This window comes from Glossina fuscipes, unplaced genomic scaffold (assembly GCF_014805625.2).
Source record: "Glossina fuscipes isolate IAEA_lab_2018 unplaced genomic scaffold, Yale_Gfus_2 109, whole genome shotgun sequence".
NCBI lineage: Eukaryota > Metazoa > Arthropoda > Insecta > Diptera > Glossinidae > Glossina > Glossina fuscipes.
The window spans coordinates 643,001-665,840 of record NW_023998452.1 but is presented as its reverse complement, the minus strand read 5'-3'; the positions used below and the strand labels follow the sequence as shown (position 1 = coordinate 665,840).

The window sequence follows — 22,840 nt, the reverse complement described above, 5'->3', positions numbered from 1 at the left end:
CTTTGTTATCAAATAAGTTACACAAGTGTTACATTTCGTTTGTGTACAGTGCTCAAGGAAACCGTTCCCCTCAAAGCAACGACTCTTAATGACCACTAAAAAATTTTCACAAACACTGATATCTTAGTTCTTTCTCTATCGCTTTGTATTTATATTCCATTTTTTTAAGCGGACCCGGGATGGAGCGCGTAAAAACAAAGCATACTAATACAATGTGGTGCTTGAAGGAGAACAAACGTTAAGGGAGGGTCATCAATACAGACAATAATATCATTATCGTGGTCGGAGTCGTTGTTGTTGTTTCTTTATATTGTAGTTTAATAAAACGCTCTACGTAAATTAGTGAAAAAAATCTAAGAGAGGGTGGTCCGATTTAAAGGAGACGGCATTGTTTTGGTCTTTTTTTGTCCTTTCTTGCGATATTTTCATTGTTGTCTCAAATCTCATTGAAACTTCTATTCATAAGCATCTAAAACACTTGTATTTGATTTTATAGAAAACGAAAAAAAAAGAATTATGGAAAATTGATTTTTTATGCAAAGTTTTTTCTCCCAAATATTTTATCAAAAAAAAAAACAAAAAAAACATTTTTTATTACAACTTTTTCTATAGAGAGTAATCAATAAAAAAAACCGATAAAACTTAGCAAAATGCACAAACAAGAAAAACATTCTCCTAAAGGCATAAATCATTTTTGCTCCTTTGGCTCGTTTTTAAAACTGGGTCAAAGAAAAGTTAACCAAATTTTTGACAGACTCAGAAAATTTTATATCTCAAAGTTTCTTTCCCCAGGAAAATGGAAAGAGATTTTTTCTTTCACCCTTTAAATGTGACGCAATGACCAAAAAAACGAAAATACATTATCAACTTTGAAGCCTGTCATAGGCTTTCGTTGAAACTTGCACTCATTAATCGTGGCTTTTATTGTTACGGGGCACAGTATGAATTGCAAAAAATAAATTTCAACATTTTACAAAATTAATGGCACACAAGGTTTCCTGTCCCTAAGCTCTATTATAAAGGGTGTGCCACAATTTAGGCAAGATTTGACTGTGCCACCATTTGCGGAGTAGACTGTTGGCAATCCTAAAAAAAAACAGTTTGACAGCTGATAGATTCGGGTTAGTAAATATGGAGCCTTATACGAGCGGACAGCGCGTTGTCGTTGTTGAGCAATAATTCGAAAATAATGAAAGTTTGGCGGCCACAGTTCGCAAGTTTCGCACGAAATATAAATCAATAAGGCAAGCCATAAGTCGAGTTTTATGCAGCTATTAATTTAAAGGGTTTTATTTTACGAGAATGTGTCGAACTGTTTCCTTTCCACATAGTGCGTAGATAGCATAGGATAGGTGAAGAAAAGCCGATTTAGGTGAGGACGGCCATTTCACCGCGCGACATCCCCGTGTTTCACGAAAGGTGATAATTTGAATCTCGAGCTAAAGCAAGATATAACTCCCTTTCTAAAGGAGGGAAGACGCATATTCATTTCCTGATGGAAGGCTTACCAATATCTTGTTGAAGGCGATTCTTTCAACAAATAATTTTAATTTGAGAGCCGAACTTTCCAGTGGAAGAAGCATTATAGTTTTTCTTCCTTTAGGCATCGTACTTTCCCCACGTACTTTCTTTTTTAAGATACTTCTTCGAATTCAAGGTCGCAATAGCCATTCCCTATTAAGTGCATACCTCAATTTTACGAAGATTTTTGGTAAAACTAAAGATTTATTAAAAAGAGGTCAAGAATACCATTTCTATTTCCAACCTTTTGGTAGAACTTTCACGCGGAAAGGGTGATTCGTCCAATGAGGTTATGCATTACCGTATCAATATTGGATGTGATTGTGCGAATTATCGTAAGATCGGTAAAACGTTGTCGGTAGATGAGACAACTGGTAAACAAAGCGAGCAACGTTTCCTTGGGAATAAAATTATATACATGCTATGCTTATATATTTACTCCATTGAAATCGAACCTTAACAAGAGTCGAGGTTATAATCGAGAATGCATTCTAAAAAAGCTTTGCAAAGGTCGGACGTAGCGAGCTTTGAGGTGGTATTGTTGGATCCTCAAAGGATACACATCGGGCTGGATTTTCAGGCGCCACGTATTAGTGTGAATCTTTAGACGGCATACATAATATTGAGCGTTCAATTTCTGCGCATCGCGGTGGACCTTCACACGGTACTTATTTTGCGGAACATTGGAGCGGTAGGGAGAAGAGGAACTGAACAAATAGGTGAACTGGACTCTTATGCGCTACGTATCGAAGGACTTGACCTCCAAACAGTACCTAACGAGTTGCAACTTCAGACGGCACGTAACCATCTATACGTATTGCGAAAAATGTATTAAACTTTGGATGGGGCATCTCCATCTCCGGGCGGTACATATTAGAGGGGATCTTCGGGCCCACATTTTTGGACTGGGGTTAGAGTGGATTTGTGGATGGTACGCACGGAACTATACTGGGCAATCAACGCTTGGCTTTTGAGTCTTAAAATAAATTTAGCATTTTACAGTTCAGTCTCTTTGACGGACTTTTTTGAGAAAACTAACCCATTTGGCACAACGTTAATGGTACGTAACGTGTAGAGTAAATATCTTTGGGTTAGACTGCATTCTCGGGCGGTATTTCTTAGATGATACAAAGGCCAATGATAGAGTGGATCTTCGTGTGGTACGTGCCGGATTGGACGGTCGGGCAGCAGCAATTTTTAGGAAAATAGTATTGATTCTAAGCCAGGCAGTCACCAATAGAAGAAAGTTTGGAAATACTGAAATTTCAACATAATTAATAAAGTTGCGGACTATAGACGCCATCTGCACCCAAATATTTTGGATTGCAATAGCAACTAGAAAATCAGTGATAACTGTTAACATCGTTCTCCGCGGCAATCTCGTAAAATAATTTGGGAACAGTTTTACAAAAAAAAAAAAAAAAATGCTTTTTGTATCTTTTTTTTTATTCTTTTAAGCAGAGATTATTTTTCGTAAACATCATCGCCGAGGACATAGTTATTATCTGAGACTACTGTGATACGGGATTCTGTGCACAGATAGCATAGCAAATATTACGAAAGCTTCGCTTTCCATGCGATAGTATAATGCTTTGCATTCGCAATACTCGATACTCAAAATTTGCAAATTGCCTTTGCATGTTCTATTGTCAAAAGTTATCTATACTCACCAGCACAGATATAACGGGTACTCGCATACTCCGGGCAATCTATAGATATGTGCTTTTGACGTGGCAATAAAAACTTGTCAATGTTTTATTCGGCCTTTTCACTACACGTACGGACGTACGTACGTACATACGTCAAGTATTTTGTCACAATAAATATGAATTTGATGCCGACTAAACAATCAACCGGCATACAGTTACAATTGCATAAAAAAAATGAAAAAAACAACATAAACATGGACGCAATGAATATATATGCTAGCATCGAAACCGATGAAGCATTTAGCCAAACAATGCTACACAATACTAATAAAAAAAGGAAAAAAAAATATCATCAGATATTTTGTTCAGGACATAGGACATAAATGCTGAGCTTAGGCAAAGATAAAGGTATATCTCACTAAACCAATACACAGACAAACACTAGACTCGTTATCGTCGTCAGCGACAACGACTCGAATACTTTAATACAACATTTATGAATTTCGTGATATTTCACTGGCAATTCTCGACTGTAAGGCTATGAATACATCAATTTTAAATTTGTGCAGCGCAGAACAACATACTTGCAGGGGTTTGCCAAAACGACAGTAAAAAAAACTATAAGGAAATGTTGATAAATTTTCTGTAAAGAATTAAAGAGAACTTTGAACTTTAAAGCCTTTAGGCGGACAACAATTTCTTTTTTTTTGCTATTATATAAGCGATGTGATGACGTTAAATTATTAACTCAATATAACTTTTGTAGAAAAAGTTTTTACATCCCGTGACTGTTTATTATTTTCAAAGCGGGCAACTTTTCAAAACTTGGAAAAGCTCATCAGATATCTTTGAATATTGTAATGTTGTTTTCATTCGCGATGGTTTATACCCGCAAGTTTTCTTTTCCATTAAAAAGCATTTTTGAATTTTTTTTTTTTTTTGTAACTTCAGAATTCATTTGAGTTTATAGTAAGTAGGTGGTCACTTCTTCCGCCTTAATTTCTTGTTTATTTCTTCTGTGCAGACGTATTTCGATAAATGTTATAAAAGTCGTTGATCTTATTGTGATTGTGTATGCTTGCATACGCATGTATGTATGTTTGTGTGTGTATATGTATGCTTGTTTGTTTGTGCATTATCGCTACCCATATACAAAGGAGATTATCTTTCATTTATTTCCGCCGTCTGCCTTCTCTTTGTTCGATTGCTGCCTGTTTGGCTGCCTCAAGAATTTCTTATTATTGTTGTTGTTATTATTGCTACCATTTTCTTTAGCAGTGCAATGACACAATTGTTATGATGTCCTGTCCACCCATATGATAGTAGAATATTTATGGACCGATACACATTGCCGCGTACTATTGCCTTTAAAATATTATGCTATTTTGGGCGTGTGCGTATGTTTGTGTTTGTCTATAAGTGCCTACTACAATAGCCTTTGCCAAATTGCGATGATAACATTTTACCATTTGCCAACATTAAAGGGGTTATTGACTAATTTTTACGACAGCAGTAAAGTTAGCTTAGAAAAATCAGTTTTTATACCCTACACTACCTGGGGTGTAATCTTTGGCATATGTACATAACACCCAAAACGACATCACATACAGACATATTTTTTATATATATGTGCATATACATAGGTGCAATCACAACAAAACAACGAAATTTCTTCGCCTCTTAACCTTTTAGTCGATTTAACGATAAAATTCAGCAAACCTTAGAAAGCTATGCTTGAGTAGATCCGCCTGAGTGGCCGAGGCAAGAGTCTCGACTAGAAACTCAATAGTCGTGGGTCAACCCTCAAGTGCGGTAGAGTTTTTAATAAAAAGCCGAAAGCCTTAGATGTTAGTGCTTTAAGACTTTAGTCTTAGGACTTTTATTCTCTGGCCAAATTTATAATAATAATAATAATAATAATAATAATATGCTTGAGTAGCAGTCTAAAAGCTAAGAAAACTTTTAGCAGAAAGACTAACTTCGTTTATCTCTGGCTACTGGGCATTATATATTCCCCAATAAAATAAATTTGCTGCGCGCTAAAGAAAAATGGAAACCCTTGCGATCATTTACTGCTCGTGCTGGCTTTCAAAGACAGGATTGCTCAACAATTATTAAGATATATAAAATTTTAAAGTACAAGTCCCTTGGTCTTTACAACAAGCATAATTCTCTGGATTCAGCGTAATTCAATATATCGTTACTTAGAGAAGAGCTACAGTGCTTCGCTTATTTTCTACTCTACCAACATCTAAATGATCTAATGACCAAAACTAATTTTTATTATCTCGAATATCATTCTTCGCTATTGCTTACAAGATTCCATTGAATTCTTTACGAAAAAGACCGAGATGAGAGTTGTGCTCGCACTCCTCTTCGCCTTAAGCTGAACCATCCTCAAATGCAAGCAATAGATTTCATTCTTGACCTGATTAAATACTCTGTTGCAACTGCTACTCCACCTTAGCACAAGTTAACCCTTAACTTATATAATAACTGTTATTAGTTATTTATCTCGATCGCTGCTATCTACTAAGTGTTCTACTACAATCTTTTGCTTTTGTTTTGTTTCAGATGATCCTAATGAAAATATCGGTAATCAAGAGAACTCTGATGAAAGTGATGAAGAAGAAAACGAAGAACTTGAAGGTACGGAATACAAATATAAAATACATCAAAGGACTGATAATTGCATTAACATGAATTTTTTTTAGCCGAAAGCATGGTAGAAAAACCTTTCAAGTTCGACGACTTTGCCAAAAGGTACGTTATCAGAAAATTACTAATCCTTGCACATTTACAAATGCCCTCTTCCGGGCCTTATTGTGCAACAATGTGCACCAAAAAGACTATAAATTAGAGCAGTGCAAAATTCTACATTGTATTTCACCCATCAGTTCGTTGGCATTTGTTCGAAAATTGTTAAATTGTAAGAGTGTTCACACATATACACATTCTGAGTTTACATTTGCTGAATTAAGATGAATGTTACACAATCAGACACTCGTCTAGAATAATTAAAATAATTGAGAAAATGAGATTCGGGTGTGAACGAATTTTTTATACCCACTAGAGAAGAAGAGAAAATACTAAATTCTAACACTTATAATAATGAACGGGTGTGGCTGATATTTTCCAAGTCGAAATTTTTATTATATGTCTATTGTCACTTATGAGTAATGGGCCAAAAACCCAGAACGCGGAGGTGAGCTCAGTTTATGGTTACAACGTTGGCGTGCCCTTTAACCGACTCGGCTCATTTTCAATACAAAGTTGTGTGGAAGAACTGCCAATGTTTTCGCTAAATTTGAAGTCGATATTTTCACTTTTGCGAACGGGAGAATCTTTGCCACTGTTATTGCACGAATGAACAGATGTACAGCGGTATATGTTTAGGCGAATTTCGAATTCGACATTTTGTAGTGTCTTCACAATACTTTTCCTTATTATACCCATCATCAAAGGATGACGAGTATATTCACGTTGTCAACTTGTTTGCCACATCCCGAAGGTAATTCCAGAGACCCTAAAGAAGAGACTCAAATGGACGGACGTGTACAAATTATTAAATAAATGTTTATTGTATTTTTTGGAACAGCGTGCAACGCAACAATCATTTGCTAAAATGAAAGAACAATTTGAAACTTTTTATTAGAAATTTTGCTAAATATTCTCATTAACTAAGAGTTAATTTAAATTAATTTATGCCATAAAAATTGGTCTGACAATAAAAGCTGGAAAAGCAGTAAATCCCTTTCATTTAAAGCAAAGAGACAAAAGTTTTTACATTTCTTTTACCACTAATTAAGAGAAAGTTAGCATTAAAGCAAACACTTTTCTTCTTTTCTTTTATTAAAGCAGGTTATCAAAGGGTAAAGAAAACTGTCAAAGGAACTTGAATGGTTTTACGCGCAAGAAAACAAAAAAAAAAAAAATATATATATATATATATAAAAAAAAGAGTGTATAGGTATAAAAAGGAAAACAGAGAGAGTTTTAAAAGTATGACTCGTAAAAATTTCTAATGGGTTAACATAAACGATTCGAAAACAAAAAAAGAAAAGAATGAAAGGAAAAGAAAATTACAAACGACTAAAACAATAATATGAGCCTTACAGCGACTCTTAGATACTCAACATGCTAAGCTATTCAAGGCGAAAGCCTCAGTTACTCGACCGGGTTGTTTAAAAAATTAATACCAATTAATGGCGCAAAGATAAAGTTGCTTACTCATCGCAGATGTGTTTGCAAATAAACTACGACTCGTCCATTCTTCACTTAAGCTCTAAAAAGTCCTCGTTAATGTTTGTAGAACATTTCAAAACAATAACAACTATTAACTGTCAATTATAGGTTTCTTTTAATTGTAGAAATGCTTAAGGGCGAGTCGTGGCCATTTTCAGCATGCAAAGCATGGAGCTGAGTTGAATTTATAAAATCCGAAGATATATTCAACGGAATTTTGAAGAGCGAATTACGTAACACTTCTGCACTTGCTTTTCTTGTCTTTGCGTCCTTCTATTCCAACAATTATCAAGGCTTTAAAAGCCACATTCAAAATAATGTTTTTTATACTTTTCGAAAAAACCGAACTCAAAACTATATATAATTCCCTTACAGATTTCGATGCAGAGATTCGTCACAAATTGATGCTTTTTCGAGTCAGAGTTAAAACATGAAAATATTCTAATAATACCGGAGACAGAGTTATCAGAGTTATATCGTATATATTTCGTAGCAATCATCTGAAACGGACAGTTAGTGAGTACTTCTTTGAATTATATATGTAACGCGTGTCATTTAAATTTTCCACGAAACGAAGCCATTCTTTCACAATCTTCGTCGCAAGTGGGAAATTAGCGTCGTCCACATCCATAGCGTCAATATGACGCAGAAAACGGCGGTATGTCGAGTAACATCTTTCACTTTCGGAACGCAAATTGAGGCAAGGCAAAATAGGAGGAACTGTTGTTGAACTATTTCTATTCAATCGATCTGACAGGAATAGCTTGAGGGCCAGGCAACTGAGCCATACAAGCACCTTCTTCGACTTTCTTTCCATAAAGACACACGAACTTTATATGTTTTGTTTGGATCCGTGACTGGGAATATCTTCTAGGTTTTGATAGTTAAATATCAAACCAAAGGCAGTTAGTTGTTTGTTGACAATTCAAAAGTAGGCAAAAAATTTAAAATGACATCACTTGTTAAGAAATAATCACTTTCAAAAATTTCCCCCTACAACTATACCACATTTTCGATCCAAAGAGATATATAGACCATAAAAAAAAAGAGAAAAAAAATTGAAATCTCAATGGTATATGTAACAAAGTATTACTTAAACAGGACAGTAATGTAATTATATAATTATTGCGCACTACTTATACAGTAATACATCGAGTACGCTTCTGTTGGAAAAGTTGGTCTCTACAGGAATGAAATTAAAGTGAAATTAAAATTAAAAGGGCAGAAAACTTTTGATTTCCACAAAACGTCATCTGTTGGTATTTAAATTAAAACTTTACATATAAATGGTGGTTCTTATTTAAGAGTTACATTATATTCCAGCAGTACGTGCACACACTCCAATGCTTACGTAGTTTATTTTACTTTCTCTAATTGCGAACGGCTTTTAATTGTAATGAAGCTAAAAATGAATGAATGTTTTTCCCCCTTTGTTCTTATATTTACTTTTTTCATCATTCATTCCGTATTCCATAGACGCGTAGACACATTTCTTCGTACTGCAATCATCATTATCATCGTTACTAAGACCTTAGGGAACTAATTAGAGATTAATGTCAAATATTATTTCTACTTTAAAGAGAAGAATTATTTTTGATTATATCTAAAATTTGAACTTTTCATATGTAACGAAGTTTGTCATTTCGTTTGCTTTTCAAATTTTTATTGCTTTAAATATTTTGTAGAAAAACACAAAAATTTACTTTTTACCCTTTTACGGATGTGTTCAAATCTATAACAAACTTTCGTTGATTTCCTGGTTACTCATAAACTTTCAATTATTTCTTTTTTATGGGTAAGTTAATCTCATACGATATCGACGCAATCGTTGATCCTTTGTTTTCTTTGCCATAACAATTTGCTGTTAATATGTGAAGAAATCATTGCTTACTTTCAGGGGCAAGCAAAACAAAAATCTCTTGTCTCATTTTACGTGCAAGTGTTGTTTACTTAAATAAACAATTAAAAAGAAAAATTTATTTTACAAAACTTGAATAATAAATTCAAAACAAAGTATTGCTCTTTTAGAAGATGCTAAATTACATTAGTGGGGAAAGCATGTAAATTCAAATCGTTTAGTACTTTGCTATAGATGATTGGCTTGATTGATGGCAAACATCAACAGGATTTCTTTTATCCCAAGGGACTCGCAAATTCTACATCATCTTAGAAATATTTGCGTATTCTGTGCCGGTAATGATGCTGAGTAGCTCGTATTGCTTGCGGATGTCTAATGTAATTAGGAGTTTTACTTACAGGCAATACTGTAGCATGTTACGCGGATGCTACGTTTAGACTGTTTAAAAGCAAATTGAACAAAAGAAGAAGTGAAGAAAGAAGAAAAAAAGTAGAATTTCTTTGAACAAAATATTTGTATTGACTTTTCGTCTTGCTATATGCTTATTTATTATGTTTGTTTAATGTTAATAACTCATAAAATACATAATGGGGCATTCACGCGAAGAATGTGAAGAATGGTCTGAATAGCCGCACCAAATGGTCCATCTAGTCTTCCAACCAAGGGTTCAAAATAGCAAGATTTAAAGATTACAAAGTGACACCGTTCTCAAGGTAGAAATCGGCTTTTATGGAAACATGTAGTTGCCCTTTTTACATCAGTAATACGTGATCTACTAAAAACGGTTACAATATACTTGAAAAAGTTTGCAGTGAAAATGGTTTCAATCGTCGCACAGTTGGGGAGAAAGTTTTTTAATGAACTCGAGCATATTCGTTTGAGTTCACGGTTTGCGACTTTCGCTGGATGGCCAAGGTAATCTTGGGCAGAGAGTCCTCACAATAAAAAATCGTCTTACAGCGCTTTTCCCCAATTTGTGACTGTTTTTTCTGAAGTGATCGTCTCAACTGCGTTAATAGTTTTTCATAATCATTCTTAATTACGACCACCAGCACTGGGAGTTGCCACAAATACACTACACGCGGTTCATCCTCCCACATAGAAATGGCTCATATGTTCCGCTCAATCATTGAGCTCAATTAGGCAGAGTCATGCTTCGCAATGAAGCAGTCAATAATCTCCAAATGGGAATACTATAGTTACTTGACATAACCGGTATAATGGTTATGTGAATTGCGATTGTGTTTAGTCGTATTATCATTCAGTTGCGTTCGACCAAAAAGGAAGAAGGAAAGTTTTTGCTTCTGGCAAGTGGCCTCTCTTGTATATGCCACTGAAAGCGCAAATAAATTTCGGTAATAACGCTTCCAGAAGATTGTTGCGTAATGTTTAGATAACACCTCTCTCGAAAAACTTTTAAAATACAGTTCCCTAAGGGCTACTGCTTTAAGACTTTAGTCTTTGAATTTATTTCTCTGAAACAATTCATTATAATAGCAAGAGAACTATTCAGGACTTTTCAATCCACCCACTAGCCTTGTGAAGGGCTTTTAGTTTTCTATTTGTTATAATGAAATTTTGTGATATTCTGTGCAATAAAAAATTGATTTAGTAAAAATTCAGGTAAATAAATATTGTCTACGTAACTATATAAAAAACTTAAATTTCCTTAAACTTTTATGGAAAATCTTAGCAAATATTTTTAGAAAAATTTCACTTGCAGAACGTTTTTTTTCTTAACCCCTTAAATAATGATTAATTACGATTTCTATGTAATAATGTTGAAATCATTTGTTGGTTCATTTTTATCATGAATTGCAGATTACTAAATCCAAAAATAGTTCGTGCTTGTGTTATTGTGCTTAGCGATTGGGAGCAAATACCATCGAAATCACTGAGAGCAGCTGTAACCATATTACATCGTATCGGTTATGGTTGCTCATGTCCGGCCATGCTATATCAGGTAAGTTTACAGGTGTTTCAATGTTAAAAAAGGAAAAAGGATATCTTGCTGATGATGATAAACTAAAAGCGGCAAAAAAAAGCAAAAATAGAAAAAATGCTTATGCTCTTTATATGTGGTACGCTATATTTTATGATAAAATTTTATTATATGAATGCGAAAAATAGCATCTCTTGAATTGGGTGGACAGCTGGGTAAACCAAAGCATGCATAATTCTGCTATCACCACAAAATATGCCTTTTTTTTTTATTTCTATTATTTTTTTCTTATTTACTTTTATTTCTGCTTTCTGGGTATAACGGCTGGCTTTCAATATGAATGCATGCAAAATAAACATAAATCAATGTCAGAAGCAGAGCATAAAACTCGAACACCACCACTTGTGGAAGAAGCATACCATTCGCCAATTACTTGAGTTCTGACCATTTTCTCTCTTCTCTTTTTTTCTCATAAGAAATTTTCGTTCGAGTAAAAAAAAAAAGGAAAAAAAACGAAGAGCAGCAAATTTTCAGGAAATATTATTAGCATCAGCTGTTCCTACAGTGATTTAGTCGCCTTAAAAGAAAAGCCTTTTCATATCATTGCAACTGCTGTAATGTTTTCCATTTCTTTGCTCTATGCTTGAAAAAAAAAACGAAAAAAAAAAATTAAATTAACTTGGAAGTTTAGCCAAGAATATAAACATTTTACATTCATCCGAGCAGCATTAAGTAAAAGTCTAGAGATTAGCATAGCAATCGTAAACAACCAACTAAATAACATTACGAATTATAAAATGGAATGAATTGCTGAAGGTACCACATCAGCTTACGGGACTTATGTTGATGAAGCGCAGGGAAAAAGAAGAGAGAGGAAAATCTCTTCAATGATTTATATAGTTAGCAACAAAAAAAAAAAAAAAAAAAAAAAATGCAAGGAACTTTTCTTCTATTTTTACAGTATGTAATAAAATTTTATCATTGCATAGTTGAAGGGGTGAATTATAGAAATATACGTTGTCTGCTTTTAAGTGCTTAATATAAAAATACTTAAGTTGCGTAGAATTTAAAAATCGTTTCAAATTATCATTACAATTAGCTTTCACTTCACGAACACAAGTTAATTAAAGTAAAGAAATGCAATTCCTAATTAAATGCTACAACTACTGCAACTTGATTGTTGCTTTAATGTTCTTTCAGGTTGACTTTGAAAACATTTACTTCTGTAAAAAAACAAAAAAAAAAAAAATTTTAATGTTTTTTTTTTTATAGAAAAACGTCAAAAATTTAACTTTTTAAATTTTATATCAAAGCATCTTTTATTTACTAAATACTAATAGAAATTGCAAAAGACTCGTTTCTCATATTCAAAATTGTATAGAGCTGCACTTTTAATTGGCTATATTAGTGAAAAAGTATGTTTTTCCCCTTTAATCCGAAACTCAAAACATATCAAAGCATTGTTCTGTACGAGTTATAGCTTCGCAATAACGTGAAACTTACTTCCTTACCTTGAAACAGTTATTAAAAACATTTATATCATCATGACCGCAAAATATTTTGCAGTAGCTTGTTTCATGTACCCTTTTTGTCTATCCCTTTCTCTTTTTGTGTCTTATGCTATTTTAGTTTGTCTTTGTTTGCCTTTTTTTAGAATTTTCCTTTTAATGACTTCTTTCGCTTTTTCTTTCTTCCCTTACCGACTACCGACCTATGCTCATTATCTTTGCATAAATTTTCTCATAAAACAAAATTTCCTTATGCTTTCATTGTAATTAATTTCATTAGTGTTAAAAAATTCGTTGTCACATTGCTAGGGTCGTTTCATTTCAGTTGCATAGCGCTTTCCTAGAACTCGTAACACGTTACAGCGACACAGGAAATATGCTGCGCTGCACTGCTGGTTAGTGTAACACTTGCAATTATTTTGTTGTCACTGGATTACTTACTTTATGATTACATTTATTATTATTTTTCTTTTTTTCATTTTATACCTTCTTTTTTTGATTTCGGACATAAAGAAATTTAACGGTGGTAGATGTAGCGGTAGTTTTTAATTAAAGGAAAAGAAACATCTCATTTAAAAGACAGTGTGGAATGAGTTTTTATCTACATATTTTTGCATGTCTGGACTGCGCTTCTCATTCCATAATACTTGTAAATTATAGGAATAAAATGCATAAATATATGAAAATTAATTAATAATAAGTAGATCGGTGGTACTTTTTTTCATATTTATGTATACAGAACTTCGCATTATGATCGTATGGGTCGTTCAATTTCATTTCAAGAACTCTAGTCTCGCCTGCTCAATTGATCGATCAGCATCCTTTTCGTTTTATATTTTTTGAAAGGCTTTGAAAAAATAGAACTTCTTGGCTTGTCCGGAAAATCTCGTTTCTTTTTTGCTCAAAATAAAAGATCAAAAGGTTTTACGTGACCATTAACAGTTAAAATTCGAGAAATTCAATTTCCTAGCGATCTTCCGAGCTGTTATTCGACCGTTTGCGTCAATTAGTGCCTTTGATTTATCGTTATTAATTTCAATAGGCCTTCCAGAACAAGATACATAATCAAGAGAACGAAATTTTATGGACCGGTTTTGACATTGGCGTGTTGTGGCAGCACCTCCTCTGCTCCATCTACTGAAAACACTACTTCAGCTATCCATATTTGACACAGCATCAAGCAGAAGCTATTGCTTGGAGTAAAATAAGTCTTTTCATAGCTAAGCCTCACTATATCAGCTGTCGAAATAAGTAGCGGCCTAAAAAGTGAATTCGGCTGTAAGAAAATGCAATTACATCCTCTTTAAAAAAGAGAAGAGGCGAAATGATTTTCCGACTAATCTTGTGCATTGAAATCTTAAGCGCCTTAAGGTTTTATACGTATAGTCAAATAAACGAGACTGGGAGAAAAATTGCTTTCCCCTATCACTCCGGGGGTGTCGCTTATTCGTGTGACACGATTACGGTCAGAAAGGAGTGTAGAAAGAGAAGAAGATAGGGAGTGGGAAGCGATAACGCCATCGGTGAGTGAGCACTTCTAACTACGACCAAAGTAAACTCTACCGCATTTGAAATTAAACTCGTGAACGCTGGTAGTCGTGATTCTCACCCGCTCGGATACTCATGCTTGCGAACATAGCTACTTTTTAATTTCTGTCTCAGCTTTTGAAACCTTGAGGAAAGTATTATTATTATTATTATAATTAATTTAGCCAGAAAAATAAAGTGAAAGAATAGATAGAGTCTTAAAACACTAGCATCCAAAGTTATCGGCTTTTATTGAAAACTCTATCGCCTTTGAGATTTGAACCTACGGCCATTGAGATATTAATTGAGGTCCTTAGCCTACTCGTATTCTTAGGGGGATTTGAGGACACTAATGATAAATACAACAGTCCTTATAAACTGATAAAGCCTACTAACATTAACCAGAAGAAGTTTGGTTATGTAGGTCTCCGTTAGTCGTGTTCGCATATTACAAAGTTTAAACTGCGGCAGGGTATATCAAGCAGCAGAACGACAGGATACTACTTATAAAAAGTATTTTATTTCTTTTTTTCTCTTTTCAAGACCCGTGGCTTCCATGCTGTCTTGGTAGTCGCGATTCTGGCTCATTATTTAATCAGGTGGAGCTCACTAATAGAAAAGTTTATTTTAAAAAAAATTTTTTTATACCATTCGTCCTACAGCTTTTACTTTATCGTAAGTGGCATTCTACTTTCCAAGTCCTCTTATTTGACACCTACATCAATAGAATCGTTAAGAAAATATTATTACCCACCATATCCGACGCACTTAATTTAGAATTAACGTATTTAGCTACTTGCACTCTGCTCCCCAAGGCCTTTTATTAAATACTCAGTTTGAACGGATTGTCAAAGAAAAGTTTTTTCTCCACTTTATGGCTTCGAAATCGAAAAATTTCAGTAAGATCAAACACATCGAAGTGTCCGAAATATTCGATCGGAAGTTATCATAGCAGGAGAGCAATTTAAATTAAAGAAAGAATATCGAAAGAAAGTACAAAAGTGACATTAACCCGTAACATTAGATTGTTCCACAAGTCATTTCCTTGTCTTTTCCACACTGGATTTGTTTCGTTTCGGTGCTTTTGTATCACGCTCTGGAAGGTCAGTAGGAGCTAATGAGAACAAAAATAAAGGCATTAATTAAAGCATTCCGCCATATGACAACTTATGATATCACTGCTAGTCTAAATGTAGTGAATTCTACCGTTCTTCATAAAATATTTATAGGCTGTAAGGAAAACGACTGTATATATCGTATAACGTACCTCACGATATCTGAAATGTCTCGTAAGAATTCATTGATTTATTTTCTTTTCTTCTATTGAAGGATGTCTTTATGGCTACATTCTCTTCCCTTTTGAATTTAGCAAAGTAAACCAATCGGGAATAGATGTATTTAACTAAAACTGTTTCACATAATATTAGAAATTATTAAGAAGCTTGCACCAGATGACCTACAAATTGTTCATCAATTTAAGAGGAAAAATCTTTTTTTTTTCAATTTTTTGTACTGCGAACTTAAACCAACGATCATTTTTGTGTTCCTTTAACTTAATTCAGGCAAAATTATTTCGAATATTCCAACAAGTCTTTCATGCCGCTCGCGATACGCATCACGAAGAACTGCGTCGTTTGGGGATTTATATAGTGCGAAAGTTTGTCGAGACTGCACCAGCAAATCCGAAAATCTACGCTGAATTATTATTTAATAAAAATATCAAGGAAGCAAATGAACTGGAAACAGGCTATTGTGACGCCTATGAACGGTAAGTGCTTAAAAATATACATTTATGTAAGCATACATATACACATCAGAAATTTCAACAGTTGCGGCTTTAGTAAAGAACGCAATCGATAAAGCAATGCCAACGTAATTTAATTTAAATGCAATCAAATTGAAGAACAATTTATTGAATTTTCTTAACAATTCCATTGAACGATGACGATGGCGATGATGATGATTAAGATGATGATGATGATGATGATGATGATGATAATGATATTGATGATGATAATATTTTATATACGTTGCTTGTTTGTCTATACATTCATGCATGTGTGCAAGTGATAGCACGTGTGGCTAGCTCGAGGTTTGTTGAAATTATGATTATAAACCGGATTATCTGTGATAGTCCATATATATATATATATATATATATATAGATGTCACAGAGCACGAATAGATTGATGATTGTAAACAGAAAAGGCTTGTTGAAAAGAAAATGCAATAACATTCATGTGCTGTCTGCGTCTAAATGGACGCGTGTTTTGTTCCTCTCCTGCATACATTTTAATATTTTTTTTTTTTTTTTTCTGCAAACAGTGGGACCAAAGGCTCTTGGACTGAAGAACAAGAGGCTGAATTACGTTTTCTCTTTGAAGAGAATCAAAGGAATCCTGAAACTGACAAGGGTAAGCTTTGTATCTCAATTTCAATCAATACAAATACCACAGAATTCATTTAAACTGACCCCTGCAAACTTGAGCACATATAATGAACAATATATCTACAAATTTACTCATATATATATGTATATATATGTAACCGCATGATATTGACAATGATAATAATAATGATGACAATGTTGACAATAAAAAGTCTCGTCGGCCGAGCGCAAATAAGTGCTCCAATGATGGTTACATTCCCTCAATTCTTTCTTTTTTCTCGCATTCCTTTATAAATTTATAAATGCTGCAAGTAAACAGAAAAGTTAGCGGGTGATTGATTTAAGAGGCCATTGCGCATAAAATTGCGTGACAGTTCTATGATTAAAATAATTTCTCTTTCCTTTATTGTTCTTCTATTATCAACAGCTGTGGCCTTCCGCTACGATGATAATAAAAATTTTACGCATTTTTACGTTTTTTTGCTTTTCTTTTTACACTAGTTTACGTTAGTCACACTGTGATAACTGTTTTCTCCAAAAGTCTTCAGTGTATGTGTGGTACATATATACGGTCAGTTAGTCGTGCTTACTGCAGTTATACGTTAAATTGACTTTGAAATGATTTTTTTGATTAAGTTTTATATCCGACGTCCGGTCAATGCATTAATTTTTAAAATAGAGATTTCTCGACTTCATTCGATTGACAAAGAATTCTAAATTGATCTTATAGAATATTACCAGAGAGAACTAAATAGCAAAAGGCGTAAGAATATATTTCAAACAAAAGACGGCACACACCAAAGGTACTTTTTCACACAACTTTAAAGAAAAAATTGGCAAAGTTTTATTCGTGCTAGAGTAAATTTTTAATACTAACTACATTGCAATGTGATTCAAAGTGATGAGCAATCCCTAGCACGACCTTAAAAGATCCATTGCGCTCGCTCGCTTCCCTAGCCCTGCAACTTTGGAACCCTTATAAATTTCGCCATCTGATGCTGCAGATGACCGCGAATTTGTATAGTGTACGATTGGACGTTTTTTTCACCCATCGCACAATATGCATGAATCGGTATCTGAGACATCAACATTTTTCAGGGCGTATCTGAGGGAGTTATAACCCGTTGCGATACTAGTCTTTTGATATGATTCCTTGGAGCATCATAGAAAGGTTCTGGACCACATAGCCCTTCGAGATCTACACAGTCCGGTTGCCCAAGATGGGTGCACCACGTTATGCTTCCCTACTTCATCCAGGGTTTAAGACCATCCCAATACAAGCTTAGAGGTTAACCCATGCCCTTCAGGGCCTTGAGCAGTTCGACTGTCGGAGTGAATGCAGATTAGCTCTCCCCTGGGTTGTCTTTTTAAACATTCCGATGCGGATGCAAAGATTGCATAAACTTGTGCTTGAAATGTTAACTACATTAGGTCAATATTTAAAAATTGCAAAATATTTTATTAGTTAATTTTTTTACTTAACTGTCGATCAATTAGGATCAATTATGCACTCATCTCTTAATATTCGTAGAAGATATTTTCGATCAAAGCATTCTACGTACCAATGTAAAATGCAGATTTATCGTATATCGTGCACTGCGGCCAAAGGCTCTTTCTTGGTCTCCATAGCAATATCCCGCAAAACCATTTTGTTTCGTCTTTCAACACTTTTTAGACGAAATTCCCTCAGCTTTCAATTCGCATGGCAGAGTTTTCTTATTTTTAAATCGCTTACGCATAACAATTTCTCAATGTATGGTATGGCATAAGCAAAGCAGAAGAGCAGCTCTCAAGTCAATGGTCGCTAGTCCGGGCAGGTGCATAGCTCAATTACGATGGGTGTGTGGTATAGATGATACCTTTGTTGCTCTTTCAAGAATGTGTTAGGAGTGTTAGGAATTTTCCTTTGATATTATTTGCAAGTTTTATTATTCGAACTTTTTAGGCCAACGTAACCTTAAAGGCCTTTTTCCAATCGCCTAAATTTTTCGCTCAATTCACCACAAGTTTTTCTTAATAACTGATAAGTCTCGAAAGCCATATGTGTTGTAGCTGGCGATATTTTTCCACGAGAAAATCACGAATTTTAAAAATCAAAAAAAAAAGAAAATTCTTTTCAATACATATTTCATGCAAGTAATAAGTCTTACCGTATTCGAATCATCGAACTCTAGAAATTTGCGATTTTATTGTACTTACTTTCATAGATGTTATCGATTGGATTTTGGACAATCTAATTGATAAAACTCGCACAAGACGTGGCATTTTGAAGAAGTTGAAGGAATTGGGTCTAATGTTTAAAGCTCCTACTAAAAAATCTACAAATATGCGGACAGACAAAAATTTGTGGGGAACCGAAGAAGATGAACAACTGCGAAGCCTTTATGATCAATATCGAGTGGAAAATGGTAATATTTACATTTTAATTAAGAAATTCATTTTGATTTTTTTTTTTTTTGCTTTTTACTCATTTTTTAATTCACTGTAGACTGCTTGCAAAAAATTCTCGATGATTTTGAAGGCAGACGTAATAAACAGCAAGTTATTAAACGCATGTTGCAGCTCCATCTAATTGCCGATAAGTCTGAAATAATGCCCGAAAAACCTAAAAGGGCCAAATCCAAGAAGAAGCAAAATTCCGAAATCGAAGATTTTGATGCAGAAGAGGAGCTTACAGAAGGAATTTCACAAAATGGCGAAGTTTTGCAAAATCGCAATCGAAAACCGGCAAAACCTCGAAAGCATAAGACAGTTCGCGCACCTTTAGACATTGGCACCGTCAAGAGTTTGCTGTCTCAGGTGGATCAAGATACAAATCAAGAGGCCTTGAATTGGTTACGTGAATGCTTAGACGATGCCGCTGAAGATATAGAAGAGCCTTCCGAAGAAGATGACGGTGTACCATTATTACCATTGCAAGAGATTCAAAAGCAAGCCATGGAAGATGAAAATTTCCAAAAACTTTTATTGGCTTTTGGTGTACAACCGCCTGTTTTAGGCATGGAGAGTTATTGGCGTATACCTATTTATTTAAATTCGGCTGATTTGAAATTAAGGTCCAAAATTATCGCTGGCGAAGAAATACCAGATGAAACCGAAGATGTGAAAAATGATAATAACGAAGACGACAATGCCAATGGCGAAGAAATTAAAACCGCGGATGATTCTGACGAAGAAAATGATGATCGAAGTGATTACTTAACAAAGCAAAGAGAAAAACTGAACACTTTATTATTTAGTAAAAGTGATGAAGAGACCGAAGAAAGACTTCCTTTAAAATCCAAAACTAAGAAGGAGAAGAATAAGAAGAAATTATCAACAAATATTAAAAAGAAGAAAAAGAAATTGACGTCCGATTCCGAAGGAGAGAATGATGCACAATTCATTGCGAAAATTCAAAAGAAATTAAATAAAAAGAAACGTAATCAAGATCTAAGTAGCGATGAGGAGGAAAACGAGGGGGAGGAGGGGAATGCCGCCGATATGTTTGATCAACTTAAAAATGCCAGAGCCACCAAGAAAAATAGTTTGAATACTTGGCAAGCAAGATTCGATGAAAAGAGCAGTGACGATAATGATGACGATGAAGACAATGGGCTTTTAAATTTCAACTCTGAGGATTACCGTAAGCGTTTAGCTGAATTGGGCGATTCGTCAAATGAAGAAGAAGAGGAAGAAGGAGCCAATAATGAAATTAAAGCAAAGCCAAGGAAAATTGTTAGTTCTCAGGCACGACGTGCTAATGTAATTGAATCTGAATCTGACTCCGACAAGGATGATAATGAACTAGAAGCTAAAAACAATACCATCAATAATAATGGCACCGGTTCCTTTATCAACCCGGTCACAAACACTCAACAATCAAACAATCAAACTAATATTACATTAACTGGCGTCAATGATGATGTCGATAGTGTCGAAGAAATAATGGCAAATAAAAAAGGTCGCCATCTTCGTACTCATTCAACTTCAAATGCAGACACTGACCGGGACAACAATACTAATAGTAATGATGGCGAACAATTGAAGGGAGGGGACGGGAAGGATGAGCAATTTAAATCGGATGAAAAGTCAGCCAAACGTCATTATCCAACGAGAGATGATGAAGAAGACGAGGTGGAAGATGAATTATTGAAATCGAATGCAATAGCAGCCAAACGGCGTCGTCTAGCTATTATCGATGATGACGATGATTAAAAACAACAGTTTACAATAAAAACAGTAATAATAATAGAAAAAAAGAAAACAGAAACTATTAAAATCCAGCTTTCTATTATTTTTCTTCTTTATACATGTATTCGTGTTGAATTTGAAATTGTCATCATCGCCTTTCCTATTATACTTGTTTCTCGTTTTTTGCTTTCTTTTTTTATCTTTTTATTCTTTAATGTAATAAACATATCGACTTCATATCAACACCTTTTTTTAATTTTCATGCTTGTTGTCGTCGTGGGCCCGTCATCGTTTTCATCTATTTTTTTCCTCTTTTTTTTTTTCCATTTAATTGATGAAAAATTAATATGTAAAGTCAAGCGTTTAAGTGCTTGTCATTGTTATATAAATTCCTCCTCCTTGTTATTTGTGTTCACATACATGCATACAAACAAGCAAATAAAACAAAAATAATCACTTACTTCATTTGCTTTCTGTTGCCGTCTCTCCGTCTTTGTCTTTCATTCTTTACCTTTTTGGTATAGTCATGTCCCTGCTCATGTTTTCCTTTTTTTTTTTTTTTTTTTTTGACTGACAGTGTCAAGTTTTATCCTTCATTTTCACTTGGTATACAATACTGATTCATTACATTTTCTGTTTTATATTATTGTTTTTCCTTTTTCTTGTTCGTGTTGGTATTGTTGTCGTTATTGTAGACTGCATTCATCTTTTTTAAGTTAATCGTGCATTTCTTTTGTCAATTTTTTTCTTTCTTTGTATTATCTCATATATATATCTCATATATATATATATATATATACATTTTTTTTTTTTTCAATTCAATAAAATTTCTTTTCAATATTAAAATTTCAATTAAACGAATCTTTAGAGAACTTTTAGTGAACGAGAGAGGTAAGATTCGGCTGGGGTATGAATCTTAAAATTAAGATCGGATTAAAAGTGGGTGAAATTTTCGAAATTAGCACAAATGAATTAAAAAAATTTATTAAGAAAAAGACTAAACATCAAGTCTACGTTATAAGAAAAACAAAAAAAAAAAAAAGACATAGTCTTAGTTGCCAATGCTCTTGCTACGTTTTAATCCAAGATTTTATTTCTTCTGTCTAAAGAAATTGTAATGACAACGATAGGAGTATTTTTTGAACCTTGTTTAGTAATTTTTTTTTTTTTTTGTTATTTAACATTTTTAAAAACAGAAATTGTAGCGAATTCATAAAATGCGCCTGAGTGCCCGAGTAAGGAAAGAGTCTCGACGAACAATTTATTGATCTTAGATTCAAATATCAAATGCGGTAGAGTTTTTAATAAATCCGATACTCCTTAGATGAGCTAGTGCGTTAAGAGTTTGGCCTTAGAATTTATTCTCTGGCTAAATTAATAGTGATAGTAAATAAGGTGCAGTAGCTTCGCAAAACAACCCTTTTTTGTTTCTTTACAGATCAAAATATTTCAAAATAATTGCGAAAATTTTTAAAAGTTTAGCTTTAGAATGTAACAGGTAACTGGCTGTTGTACAGGCAGGGTCACTGAAGGAGAGGGGCTGTAGCAATTTTGTCAAGAAGGAAGCTTCACAGATCCCACAAAGTGTATATGTTTTTGATCGGCTCTAATTTAAATAAATGGATATTAGATAATACGCTTAGTAGTATTAATAAAGTAAAATATTGAATTGATATTCTGTTCTGAAGTTGATTGTAGAATGTTCAAAGGGTTAATCGTTCCAAAATCGTTCCGACTCGCTTGCAGTACCACGTAGAGTTAGGGCATCTCTGTTTTTCAAAAGAAGTAGAAAATTGAATTTTTGCTTATTACTTATGCACTACAGTAGATAAACCTATAGATACGTGAACAAATGTTCTAAGCTTGATTTTATAATACCTTTAAAAAAATTTAAGAAATTCAGTGACTTTATAACGCGCAGAAGCCAGCTTCAAGAAACTCTTAGGGTGTGTAAATTCTTGGCCAGCTCAAGTTGTCCTAAGCATATCCGTCTGTTCGTCTGCTCAACTGTGTAGTATTTTTTGGCAC

General features: G+C 34.1%; 1 protein-coding gene across 1 annotated transcript in view; it reads left to right on the top strand.

Moving 5' to 3' along the window:
• The window catches only part of LOC119638707 (protein timeless homolog), a 244,359-nt gene extending 223,474 nt beyond the window's left edge, over positions 1-20,885 (top strand). The window contains exons 10-16 of the mRNA XM_038035651.1: positions 5,745-5,819; positions 5,885-5,933; positions 11,095-11,236; positions 15,813-16,018; positions 16,576-16,664; positions 18,847-19,047; positions 19,128-20,885. Of these exons, the coding sequence (XP_037891579.1) occupies positions 5,745-5,819; positions 5,885-5,933; positions 11,095-11,236; positions 15,813-16,018; positions 16,576-16,664; positions 18,847-19,047; positions 19,128-20,836 (2,471 nt within the window). The 3' untranslated portion in view covers positions 20,837-20,885. The remainder of the gene's footprint in view (positions 1-5,744; positions 5,820-5,884; positions 5,934-11,094; positions 11,237-15,812; positions 16,019-16,575; positions 16,665-18,846; positions 19,048-19,127) is intronic.
• The last annotated feature ends 1,955 nt before the right edge of the window (positions 20,886-22,840 follow it).